The sequence below is a fragment of the Citrus clementina genome, unplaced genomic scaffold, assembly GCF_000493195.1.
Source record: "Citrus clementina cultivar Clemenules unplaced genomic scaffold, Citrus_clementina_v1.0 scaffold_6, whole genome shotgun sequence".
In the NCBI taxonomy this organism is placed as follows: domain Eukaryota; kingdom Viridiplantae; phylum Streptophyta; class Magnoliopsida; order Sapindales; family Rutaceae; genus Citrus; species Citrus x clementina.
In genome coordinates, this window is record NW_006262139.1 from 11841109 (window position 1) to 11854604 (window position 13496).

A 13496-nucleotide genomic window follows, 5' to 3' on the forward strand; every position below is an offset into this window, starting at 1 on the left:
AGAAGAACGAGTAATTGCGTCAAAAAGAATGTGTGTTATTTACAAGAGTGTGTATATAAGAGTGTTTGCTTGAATGAAAGGGGCTTGCCTAACTCTCTTAAATTCTAATTTTAGAGATTTCTTATGGGGTAGAGAATTTCGATCTCTACCAAGTTTTAGTGAATTCTATGTGTAACACGCTAGAGATCTATCATTCTAGCATTTCGCTAGTGTACTCGTAAGCATTTATAAGTTTGAAAAGTGCAGTAACTCCACTTCCAAAAACTCTACCAAAAGCAGAGATGGTGCTGGCCAGGAAATTAACGCTACTGCAGAAGAGGAATCAGTTGAAGATACTAAAACTGTTGTTGATTTAGACCAGAAAGTGGAGGGTGGTCAAGATGAGCATCTTCAAGGCAAGAAGCACAAGGCCAAGAAATGAAAGCTAAAGTAGAAGAGGAATCAGTTAAAGCTATTAAAACTGTTGTGGGTTTAGACCAGAAATTGGAGGGTGAAGAAGATTCAGAGAACAAAAATGAGGAGCTGCCAAAGAAGGACTTGAATGCAAAAACACTCAGAAGACGACAAATGGAATACCCACTGGAGAGACAATGAAGAGAAAACTTCCCCTTCGAGAGAATTTCGAATTCTGGTGTTAAGTTTGTCAAGTTGGTACTCACTCTGCTGTCGCGATGGAAGGTCATAAAACGGGGAAGAAACACATGGCTCGGTCTAATGGAGCTAGGAAAAATAATGAAGCCGTCCCCCTCACGACCAGCACAACAATTGTGACACCATCAGAGCCTACTGAGGATGTTGAAGATGAAGATGTAGTGGCCAAAGAATCAAATGAAGAAACAGCAGACTGTGTTATTGAGAAGGCTGAAGATGAAGGGGTGGTGGTCTCCGGAGGCAGATAAAGTGAGCCTGATGCAGCAGACTCCTTGTTAATCTGAAGGTAAAGCTCTTTAACTTTTATTTTGCTCTTGCACTTCATTTTGAAAGTCTTAAATTTTAATGAACCAACTGCGTGTTACTTTATCATTTTAAAACTCGGAAATTACAATAATAAATTTAAGTTAATTCTTCCATCTCGTCATGTATGGATTTGAAGGTACTGATTGATGAAGCCACAACAATACTGTGATGGGTCTCATGTGTTGTTCGCTACTCTCCAGTCATTGGTAAAAAGCTCAAAAAATGAAAAGCAGCACTGTTCGATATACTCTGTTTGAAAGTGCTTCATATATGCATGGTTATGACATTGTACTCTTCGGCTCAATGCAAAATTTTCTCGATCATGACCTAACGTTAGTTTATCTTGTGCTGGCAGGTGGGTAGGATATCACTAACCCTAACTTGTGCAGAAGCTTCCTAACCGTCGGATGACATCAGCGGTGGGTCCAGGATGTTTGATCAGATCGACCAAATTAAAAATTCATTGTATATGTTTGTGTGAATATTTACAAAGGAGTGAAAAAACTAATGTATTAAAAAACGAACTTTCTAAAATTAAGTCGAGGCAGCACAACTTTGGCTTATTTAGTTAGTCTATTTGACTTAAAATTTGGGTAGCCCGTGATATTAAGTCCACTAATGACAAATTTAATAATCTTAGTTCACTTTAAGTTTGGTCCCTTTATATACCTTGCAATAGAGTGCATGAATAGTGACCAGAACATTTGGATTCCCAATTATTCGATGCTCTTGTTCATTGCGAGCAGAAATTCTAGAGTACATATGTTCTACTATGTCACCCATACAACAAGTAAATAATATCATGAAATGTATGCATTTATTTTGTAAACTATCATGTAAGTGGTGGTTGTATTAAACTCAATTACACATGTCATGCATGCTTGGAACAATTTAATGGAATAGAATAGGCTCTATCTAGATTCAATACTGACCATACTCTTTCATTAACTTTTAAAAAAGAAGCAATTGGTAGTTTATAGAAAAGAATGTAAAACTAATTAAATCTTAACATACACGATAGATGAGCACCTCAGCCTCGTAATCATATATACAAGTGGCTGACTCCGGGTGGCAATTGATATTATAGAGGATTTCATTCAAGAAAACCCTGACAAGGCCGACTTTACAATTTCTGGGGCCTTAGGCAATTTTTTTTTATTTTTATGAGGCCTCTTTTTATTATGCAACTTCAATACTCTAAGAAAAATAAAATATCTCAAAGTTCGTTCTATATTTAGTTCTTGAATTTCAACAATAATTAAGAAGATCTTAAATTTTTTTAAAAAATAGAACTTAAAAAATAGTGAAGAAGATATCTTTTTACTTCCATTACAACCATTACAAAAATAAACAAACAAATAAATATGAAAAATACTATTTTAAAATAGAATATCTAGAATTGCAGCACATAAAAAGTTGAGAAAATGAATTGATAATCAGATAATGCATATGGACTTTATATTTTAAGAAATTAACTTTTTCTTTTTTAAATGAACTAATGAATGTAATAATTTTCTTTGTAGATAAGATATCAAGAAATTGTTTCATCTATTGATTTTAGAGATTATAAGATTTTTAATAAAAATTAAAAGGAATACAAAAAGTCAAAGATTTTAATGTTGAATAACTAAGTTTTCTTAGAAAACTGAAAACGTAAAGAATTTAATTTTTTTTCTTGAAAAGATTAATAGTGAATGAATTAATGGTTAGATAATATTATTAATTTTATCTCTTTAACGCCAAGATTAACAAATATAGATAACCTTTCTTACAATACATAATTAAAAAAAATTTATTAATTAAAAAATTATTAAGGACATACTCAAAAGATGAGGTCTTCCCAAAATATGAGACATTTGAGCAGTGCCTTGTTTGCCAATAGTTAAAGCCACCACTGCCCTGTGAAAGATTTATATTCAAAGAGTTGATTTCTAGCCCGTGCCGTACTTGACTTTGCGTTTATCCTGTTTCCTCTGTATTGCATGGAAAATTTATATTCCCCGGCAGATTTCCAATCCTTGGCTTATGTTATTGTCTGGTGATTCACACAACACAATCTACACGTGCGCAAGTGCAAATAACCCAACCTGATTCCTAGACTAGCAGTGGCTGACAAGCAACAGCCACTGGTGATGAGAGAGTTGGCCTGTGTCGCCAGAGGTACACACGTTAGCCAATTTGTTGGCACAAGATTTGTTTCTCATGATAACTGTGTCTAAGAATAGACTTAAATGGGATGCTAATTGAAGGGACACTGCTGCCATCGGCAAGTTTTGAAACTTTTGTATTTCCCCGTGTTTTCCATGCTCTGGCATGGATTATAGAGTCTTGGACCCAAAAATGGTTTGATCCCATGTTCCCATTATGCTTCCACTATTTTGTTTCTCTTTACCTAATAATGTAGACGTCCATTTCACTTGTCTACTATCTTCGCTACACAAGTTCTTCTAGTCATTTTCACTGGGGGACAATAAAAATGAGTCTAAAGCATAATGAATGTCATTACTCATTAGAGTGTTTAAACTTGACGCTGTAAAAAGAAATTCTGAGCTTGTATCTGATCATGTTAAGCATGGACTTGAAAACTTATTGCTTGACTTTGAATCTCCCTTTTTAGTCATAAAAAGAGAAAAAAAAAAAATTCCCTTTTTTCGCCTGTTCATTTTGCTTATCTTGTTGTGGTCCATCTCTCCGCTGGAAGAAATGAACGTGTAAAACTCTGCATGATGATGTACATGATTGGAAAGAAATGAATGCTGCTTGTAGAACTCAGATTCTGAAAGGGTAAAATTTTGAGCTCTTATGGTATGATGGTTGCCAAGAGAAGTTAGCACATTAGTTTTCTGCCAAATTAAGCTTATGTTGTAGAAAATCATTGCCTTGGTCGACCCAATCTGCTCTTGCACGACATGCGTGTAACAAGGTTACGGCAGTGAGTCAACTAGCTGCTACAACTTCCAATTTTGAAAATTTCAAATTAAGAAAAATAAATTCTTTTAGTCCATACCACTAGCAAACAAACAGTTGCAAGATATAATTCAACGCAAAGCCACAACCATATATATAAATGTTGCTCATCTGTCTGTGGTTCACCCAATATCGTACCCTCTATTGCCTCTTTAATTTAACTTTCTTGTTCTTTTTTTCCAAGTGCTTGCATTTTTCTTCCTCAAAACCTTTCTGAGTTAGTAGTATCAATGGCTATAACTAAAGAGAAGGCAAGGTTTCCGCCGCGTAGAGGGCAGATCAAAGTTAGAATAATATCCAGCATCATCAAGTTTGTAGTCGAATTAGTTTCAAAACCAGTAGCAGGAAGGAGAATGGAGAAAAAGAAACAGAAGGTGATATTAGAGGAGGCAGTTTTTCCCCTACCGTACGGCTTATAAAGCTCTTATATACAATTAATTCACAAGATACGTAAAGGCCGGCTTTGTGCTAAAAATATTTCCCATGTTATTAAGTATTGTAGTTTTTATATTACGGATTATTTATAGACTCTCTCTCTAATTCTCTTTCTTTCTTTCTGCTACTGATACTTGAGCAAGATTTTGCTTGTGAGTTGTGTACTCTTAAAGCTATTTAATTATCATCTCTGATAAATTTAGAAGGGTAAGCATTTGAATTAAAGTTGTGGTCGTGGGTTCCTTGTTTTCTTGTTTTCATTAGAGTCTGCATGGTTCAGTAATCAGTAGCCATTGAAGAGCAGCTACCGGAGGTGGCAAAGCCAAGCACTAAGAATGGATGAGCATAAGATTTGTACGGACATAGTACATGCCAATGGAAGCTGAGCTGGAAGAAGTACACATAGCTTTCCAAAATTAATGAATTATGTAATTTTTCTGTTTCTTTTTGGAGTAATGGGCAAGTAATTGATGTGTTCAATCAATTCTCTCATTTTTCTTTTTTCTTTTTTTTTTTAGTGTGGATAATATAATTATTAACTAAGGGACAGGAAATTAGAGTCATTCTTATTCAAAGAGAGGGCAAAAGATCCATGCAGACACGTGGGGTCAGAGCTTTTGAATGTTGTCTGTAATTTGGTATTTTACCAAACTTTTGTGGACTTTGCTTCGTGAGCAAAACAGCTTTAGATGATTAGATAACACCAATTTGGGTAATCATATTCATACACCAAGTTCTTATCACTTGCATAAATGATAAAACTCTCAAGCAGTCAATCAGTAAGTTTCACAGAAATTAGAAAAAGAGGAGTTGATAGATGATCTAGCTTTTGTTTTTCAAAACAACTTTGGATTCTATTTTTATTTGAAAAAACAAAATTTAATTTTCGAACTTTATAAAATGTGAATATAAGTAATACACTATTACTTCTTTATTTCTATGTTTGAAAGGACACATTATTGAGAATAGTAGTGTATCCAAAATGGAAATTCTAAAGTGCAAAATTTTAAACTTTAAAAAATAAAAATTGGGATGTTTAACGTTATTCTTCTGTAACGGTAGTTTACTCTTAAATGTATAATTTCATTGTGACATAACAAGCTTTAGTGTTGTTCGTTTTATTTAGAGGAATTCTCAAATTAATGTTATAATAAATGGCTTATATGATGATTTTTGAGGTTTGACAAAGTACTGATGTCTTGGAATTTTAAGCAATATTACAGAAATAGCAGGAACAAAAAATTACGATTTAAATATATTTTTAATTTGTGTAATTTTTTTTTAAAAGGTAAGGGGGTGGGCAAAGCGCAAATACAATTTTTACCTCCTTTATCACCCCCAAGAATCAAACTCGAATTTTGGTAGAGGATACAGCTGCACTGCAACTAACCCGACCACGCCGTTGGAGGCGCTTGTGTAATTTATTTCAAATTAATTTCATAAATCAAATATAGATTATAAAGCACGAGCAAGTAATATTAGTCTGTTTCGAATTTACTCTTTGTAGTTACATATCAAGTTATACAATAATACTTTATCCCAAACTAATTAACTCTTTCTAGTTCTTTTTTCTTTTATAATAATTTACTGTTTATAGTTAGATTACATAATCTAGTAATCTTGACACATGCGTAACATGTCTGGTTAATTTTTCTTTTTATTATCTTAACTCTTAACTTTCTATTTCTTCTATGAAGAAAGTGCTAAAGTGCTAGAAATGAAGCACTTTCTTACTTAAACCACATTTGCCCATAAAGGAAGACAACTTTTTGTGTTTGTATTGTCGGGGGCACGCATGATACTTCCCACACTTAACACCTAGATGATTGGTTCGCCTTCATTATCTCTTAAAGTTATTGTCACAGTTCTATAAAATTATAGTTCATAAATATGATGTACAAGAATAAATTATACTTGATTATTGTATTAGCAATTACATGTACTTTGCTTAGGGTCGTACTAAAGTAATTCAGGGTTAGGATACTAATAATTAATAGGGATATAAAGAATAATTCTCATGTGGAAATATCTTTATTTTTTAAAAATAAAGATATCGTTGAAAGATAAAATTACAAATTATGATCAAAAGCCTATTAAATAAACTGAAAAAAAATGATTCTGAAACATCAATACTTTGTTAATCCCAAAAAACGTCATGTAAGCTGTTTATTATAACATTAAGTTGAGAATTCCACAAAATAAGATTAACATAGGTATAACCAAGATTTGTTAGGTCAAATACAACTGTATACATAGGAATCAACTATTAATAACAAAAAGAATAATATTAAATATCCCGATTGTTATTTTCTAAAGCATTTCTTTAACCAATTGACGTGATCTTTATAAAAACATATGAAAAAAAAATTGATGTAATTAATTAACTTATAATTTGAGAGAATTTATCATTTACTTAATAATAATTGACATGTCCAGATGGAACTTTAATTGGGATAAAATTTCAGAGCAAAACCTAAGCGGTCTTGCATTACTTATGGGACTTTCAAATTATATGCCACATAACTTCCATCAGAGCCTACTTAATTATCATTATTGTTTTTTTTTCAACATGTAATGTTAAAAGCACGACGTGTTGTGTGCTCATAGGAGATTGTTAGACTAATAGTAACGGTGACGTTTTGACGCAAACGAGTACGGCATCGCTAATATAAAAAAGGCACAAGCATTATCACAGCAAATTAATGGGACTGCACAGGACACACTGTCAATTGTCGACCCTTGATGGGAAATGTTTGGAGCCGACAAAAGACAACTTAAAGAGCATATCATTTTTTTGTTCTGATGGAACACGTCTTAGTGTTTGGTTCACTACCGTCCATTCAATCCCCACGCTCGTTTACAATTCTTCTAGCTTTATTGCTTGTCTCATCAATTGACTCCGAACTTAAATTTCACATGGCACTTGGTTCAAGTTTTGCTTTAGAAGGGAAACAATGAATCAAATTGCAACCGACAAATGATTTGTAAGCACTCACAAATGAAAATGTGCAGCTAGGAAAGCCCTATTTCTCTAATTAAAATGACATATTAAGCAAAAGAAATGCTTATTTATTTCGCAGCTAAATAAAACTATTGTAGCTACAATCGATATTTATGAGTATCTAATGTGGACTAGGATACTACTTGCATAAGCAGAATTTTCTCAGATGGAACATAATTTCCAGGAATCAGGAATGCTACAACAGAAATAGTGATATATTATAAACATAGATGATAACAACAGAATTTTGACAACAACACCGTGATAGCATGGCAGCTGATAACTTCTTGACTAATCTATGCAGCTGGCATCACTGATAGCTCAACTTCACAATCATCCCTGGGGAAACATACAGGGGCATCTAGTTGACATTTTAAAATGCATGTAGACTGAACAATCTGTGCGTTCCAAACTTAGGAGCCATTGCTTGGGTCTTGAATTTGGATTGATGTCTTTGCTAGGCTTGCTTCCAGTTCATTTAGCTCGTCCATGTCTAGTTCATCGTCATCATCAGGAACAACTTCATCTTCCTGACCAGCTTTTGCTGAGTTACTTGGTCCATCTCTGGCAGAATTGCCATTGGCCTGAAGTGAGATCAGCAGAACAAACAACGATCAGTATAAAGCCACTTTATTAAGTTATCAACTTGTGTCTATATTGTCGTCATACAGAATCTGAGAACCTGGTTCACTTACAAGGTTATGCCATGGTAGTATTTTTACAGCAAAAACTTGATCCTTCCTCAAAATTTTAGTTCAACACACTTTCACCAACATTGTCTTTACCACTTCAAACATTCTTTAACAGTGAAAATAAAACAAGAGACAGCAATACCCCAACAACCTAGCAGGTCCATTAGAGTCAAAAGTCATGCAACTTCCTTATAATTGGCCCCGGGTTCAGGCCACAAACGCAAGAGTTAGTCACAGATCAGCCTTTAAGGATTGTATGAAAACAGATTATTCAGTTGTTATGCAGGCTGTATTCTAATTGAATAAAACTGAAGGAAATTACAAATATGAGATTCAAAGTTGACAACAAAATCAGTAAAGAGGAACGGGTAGTGAAAGTTAAAAGCATCGATGTGGAATTTAGCTTTTATTTTGTGCCCATTTTAGTATTGCATGTACTGTTCAAGGAGTAAGACATATTGGAACTTTAAAACAATGATGAAAGCTTTTAGGGTGTGTTTGGCACCCCACGTAACATGAGACTGCATTGCATTATGCAGTATGGTCTCATGTTTTGGCTCCAGCAGCTGCCCCATGCACCATAATGTGGCAGTTTGCCTCATTATTTTTTTTAATAATATAACAAATAAAGTAAATTTGATAATTTAATATTATATTATCTGATAATATTATACAATATTAATTTTTATTTTCTTTTAATTTTACATTATAATAATTAATATAAATTTATTATTTCTTATTCAATAATATTATATTATTATTTTTATTTATATTAATTGTTATAATATAAATTGATTATTATTTAATAATTTAATTAAACTAATAATAAATCTTACATAATATATAAAAATATAACACAATACTACGTTATTTGATTATAGTACAAAAGTTAATTATTTCTAAATAATTTTAATATAACTAATAGTAAATAATTAAATATTAAAATTTAAATAATATTAGTTTAAAATTAATAGTAAATTAAATAATGATATAAAATAATATTACATAGTCCATATTGCACCAAACATGCTAATGCCTTATATCTTAATACACCCTAATGCAATACATCATAATACAATACAACTGATCCAATACAATGATGTATTGCAATACAGCTAATGCAACATACAATATAGTATGTCAAACGCACCCTTAAGTGATTAAAAGGTATTGTCAGGCAACATCACCGTATAAATGATCTCCAGCAGGAGAAAGAGATGGCAAGATCTCATTTTCTTACTTTTCTCAGCCACCACTCACTGAGCGATGTTATCTTGGTCAGCATATTGAAGGTGTATGAAGAAATAATTCATATTTGCACAAATTATCTAGAGTTTGTGAAGTTTTACAAATCTTATGGAAATAAGCAAAGGTAATGGGTGAAGATTTACCTTCTGTTCAGTGACATGAGATTCTTCCTCTCTTTGGTATTTATCATATGCCTCAGCATCATCCACAAACCAACTAGAATCTGACAAGAACAGTTCACGCCCACTGGAAGGGAATGAAAACCAGAATGTTAAGAACTAAGATCCAAAAAATTAGAAAAGAAATGTGCACAACGCAAAACACACAGGACGATATACCTCATACGGTCATTCTTAGCTCTCTCTGCCCTCTCTGCAGCCAAGCCAGCATCTCTCTCAGCTATCTTCTTCTTCTTCCATTCCGTGAACAATTCAGGAGTCATAGGGGTCGTAGTTGTTATTTTAGCACGCTAAAATCAGAAAAGTTTTAATGAGTAATAAATAATAACAATAATAATGCTGAAATATTAGATTACCTATAATGTATTCAGAATAAACATACTGCCACTCTAAAAGGAAGGCAGCTTAGTTTCAGAAAATTTCATCACCTGATTCTCAATCTCCTCCTCAATGGTTATTTTCTCTGCTTCTTCCTCCAACAGAGCCTTCATCTGAGATTTTAAAACATATCCAGGAGGAAGAGCATGCCTGTAATGGCAATCTTTACCACCATTTGGGCAGACCCAAAACCAGCCATACTGTTTCTTCTCCACAGCTTCTAAAAAGTATTTACAAACCTGCAAATACATGTAGATCGGTAAAACAACAGTCATCTTCAATCAGAACCCATGAACATTGCTGAAGTGTTTTAAATTACTTACAGCTGTAATCCTTAATCAACAAAAACAATGATACCCTTCATTTCCAGAACAAAAACAAGAGAAAAGTGATTCAAAAAATTTGAGTACCACAGCTAAGACTGTAATTAGATGCAGCACCCAACAATAATAAAATTAGAATGGTAGCTACCGGAACAAATGAAATTGGTTACAAGTATCCTCTATGGTTGTACAAACTAGTGAATATGTAATAATTGTTTTGGATCAGTAAGACAAATCAAACCTCATCACCTCCAACCAGAATATAACAATAGAATAAGTTAAAATAGAGTCAATAAGGTCATTTCCAAATGCTAAACTCGCAGTCTCTTCCCTGAGCTACAATCCTATTCTTCACATATACATACATGCATTGTGAAATTGGAATTGATTAGGTATGAATAAACTGATGCATTGCACAAAAGCAATATTAAAGAGTGAACACTTACAATATCTGTAGGTTTGTTCTGCTGGTATTCCTTATTCTTTGATTCCACAACCTTCTCCAAAGTTTCCTGATCCCAATCCTCCATTGTTTCTAAAAGAAACAAGCACCAGAACAACATGAGTGCATGCATTACAAACAAATAATTACAAACAAAACCAACAAGTTACAAGTATTTAAGCAATAACCTTTGTCGCGCTTGTCACTGTAAATGTCAATCTTTTCCCCTTTCCTCTGAACATTCAAATCATGTGAGAACTTGCATTTAAAACCTTTCTGACACTGTCCCGCTTTATAAAACTCGCACAATATAGACTTAGGATCAACACCTGAACACAAAGGCCAAATTTCAATAAAATCACCAATAAAGCTTCAAATTTCAACAATCCAATTTTTTTTTAAAAATATAGAAATATAAATACCTACCAACTGGAACTTTAGGCTGACTAACAGCAATCTTGAACAGATCATTCAGCTCTTTCTCTTTAGCCTTCTCTTCCTCCTTCTTTTTCTGTAATTAAAAAAAAAATATTAATTAAATATTCAATTTTTGTGATTTAACGATTAATTTTATAATTTAAAAAAATTGAATTTTGTAATAACGATTAAAAATCGGACCTTGGCGGCGACCTTAGACTGGTCGGGTTTTGGCTGAACGTTCTGTTTGAGATTCTGAACATATTTCTGAACGTTTTTGCTTTTGTTTTTGTTCTTAAGACCGAAGGTCTTGTCTTCGACGATCTTCTGCTTCTTCGCTAATTCTGCTTTCGATTGCTGCTTCGGCGGCATCTTTTATGATCATCAAATTCAATAACAAGACAAAATAAAATATCCTTGATTTAATTGATTATTATTGAGATGATTGTAGTTTTTTTCTCCTTTTTTTTGGGATTTTGTGAAGAAATTGATCCCGCTTGGGGTTTGATTACTGGGATTGATTTTGGCCGGTCGGGCTTTTTGATTTAGGACCGGACGGTACCGTATCGAGAAGCTGTGTTTGGTTTTTTGTGAATTGACCGATGTGTCCCTTGGGCTCTTTCTACGTGGCACGTGTTGGTGGTAGCTTTCTTGCGTCTGCTGCTTTTGTTGTCCCCTGTTTCTTGGGTTCTCTCATTAGCGGGTGCATAGCATGGCTTATTTCAGGAATAGCAATGGGGGTGGGGTGAAGTAGGGGTGGGGAGACCTATCTTATTTTCAATTTCATTAAAAAATTTTATTTTTTATCATATTTTTTAATAAATTTAGTAGAGGTGAGGATGAGAGAATTATCATGTGGTGAATGATTTTTTCATCTCTATTTTATTTTTCATTTGCCTATTTTATAGTAGTATACATATATAATTTCAGTAAATTAAAAATTTGAGACTTAAAATAAAATCATCACCATATTATGAAGTATTTAAATTATTTTAAAAAAATCTCTAAAAGTTTGAAATAATATCTTAAAATAATATTAAAAGTAAAAAATATTTAAAGAGAGCAGCACCTTAAAAGAGAAAAGAAAACATAATAATGTTTTAGAGTTAAAAAATATTATAGGGTTTTCTTTTATTCATATCCTGTTTATATTACATAAAAGTTAAAAAAAAATTATTAATTGACATTATAGTTGATAAAATAAAAATTATTAAATAAGAATTAAAAACATATTTATCTATAATGGGGATCGGGTTGGGGGTGGGGTAAGGAGTGCAAAACCAAACTCCACCCCGTTAAGAATTTGAGAATTATTTTTTCTATTTCCTAAAAATTATCCAAATTTTTTTCCATTTAGAGTGGGGCTCCATGGGACCCCAAACATGTGGAGGATTTTGTCATTTCTATCCTATTTAATGATTATAAATATGTATTTATTTAATTTTATAATTTTTTAAAAATATTTTATTGTTGTTTTTTATTTTTTAGTATAATTTGTTAAAGATTAAATAAATTATTTCTTATTAAAAAATTTAAAAATTAAATAAATTATTTTTATAATAATTCTACTAATAAAATCTCTACTTAAATAAATTTTATTTCAAAAGTTATGTCACCGACCCTTAATTAGTGTTATTCTAACTTTGTTGTACGAACAAAGTAAGTTTTGTTGACTAATTGAGTTATGGATCTAAACGGCAGCATCCAAGTTATTCAAGCAAGTAATGTAAATAATAAAGTTAAATAATACCTAAAATTCAAACCTTAGTTGCTACAAAGTCCCACACAACTTTTAATAAATCTAGAAAAAAAATACTTTATTATTATTATTTTTATTTTGCATGAAGAAATAAAATTATGGAATATGTTTTATTCTTTTTTATGTTGGTAGTAGGAGTAAATTTGAGATATGTTGTTAGTAGTCAATTATAACTAACATTGATAGTGGAAATAAATTACTAAACTAGTCTAGCAATATTTCCAGATTGTACCATAAATATTTCAGTATCTAAATAGTAAGACATGTTCATATGCGTGGTCCCATACTAAGATTCTAGCCAAATAACATAAGAGGGGAATGAATTGAGTTTTAAAAATTTCTCCAACAACAACATCACAATCCAACATCAACAACTACCAATATATTACAATAAAAATAACCACAATCAACAAGTAAAATTAAAAAAAGAAAGGTAAAAAGAAAATAAACAGACCAAATTTTTATGTGAATTGTCAACTGGCCTATGTCCATGCCTCAAAACCATCCGAAACTTGAGGATTCTACTAAAACAAGACTTATATCTCAAGGCTCCGAAAATTATAATCGACTTCAAAGTGTCAATATATAGTTTTATATATTATCCAAGGTGTATATCGCATACCATCTTCACCCACGTGTTTCCCAACACTCAATTTGAAAGAAATGAGTTTTGTGAACAATAAACTCCTCCCAAAAAA

General features: G+C 32.4%; 1 protein-coding gene across 1 annotated transcript; it reads right to left on the minus strand.

Annotated features, from left to right (window-relative positions):
- Positions 1-7407: 7407 nt before the first annotated feature.
- On the minus strand, positions 7408-11765 carry LOC18038028 (zinc finger CCCH domain-containing protein 11). The gene is made up of 8 exons (XM_006428843.2): positions 11241-11765; positions 11049-11133; positions 10811-10951; positions 10627-10715; positions 9908-10096; positions 9639-9769; positions 9444-9546; positions 7408-7944 (listed from the first exon to the last, which is right to left on the minus strand). Exons 1-8 carry the CDS (start codon positions 11409-11411, stop codon positions 7774-7776), a joined length of 1080 nt encoding a protein of 359 aa, XP_006428906.1. The 5' UTR covers positions 11412-11765; the 3' UTR covers positions 7408-7773.
- Between the last annotated feature and the right edge of the window lie 1731 nt (positions 11766-13496).

Bases quoted from the DNA above. Each gene is read 5' to 3' on its own strand.
- LOC18038028 (XM_006428843.2), bottom strand. From the start codon at position 11,411: ATGCCGCCGAAGCAGCAATCGAAAGCAGAATTAGCGAAGAAGCAGAAG. The intron at 10,716-10,810 runs GTTATTGCTTAA...TGTTTCTTTTAG, and splicing joins CAGTGACAAGCGCGACAAAG to AAACAATGGAGGATTGGGAT. The intron at 9,547-9,638 runs GTATATCGTCCT...ATTCCCTTCCAG, and splicing joins GCTAAGAATGACCGTATGAG to TGGGCGTGAACTGTTCTTGT.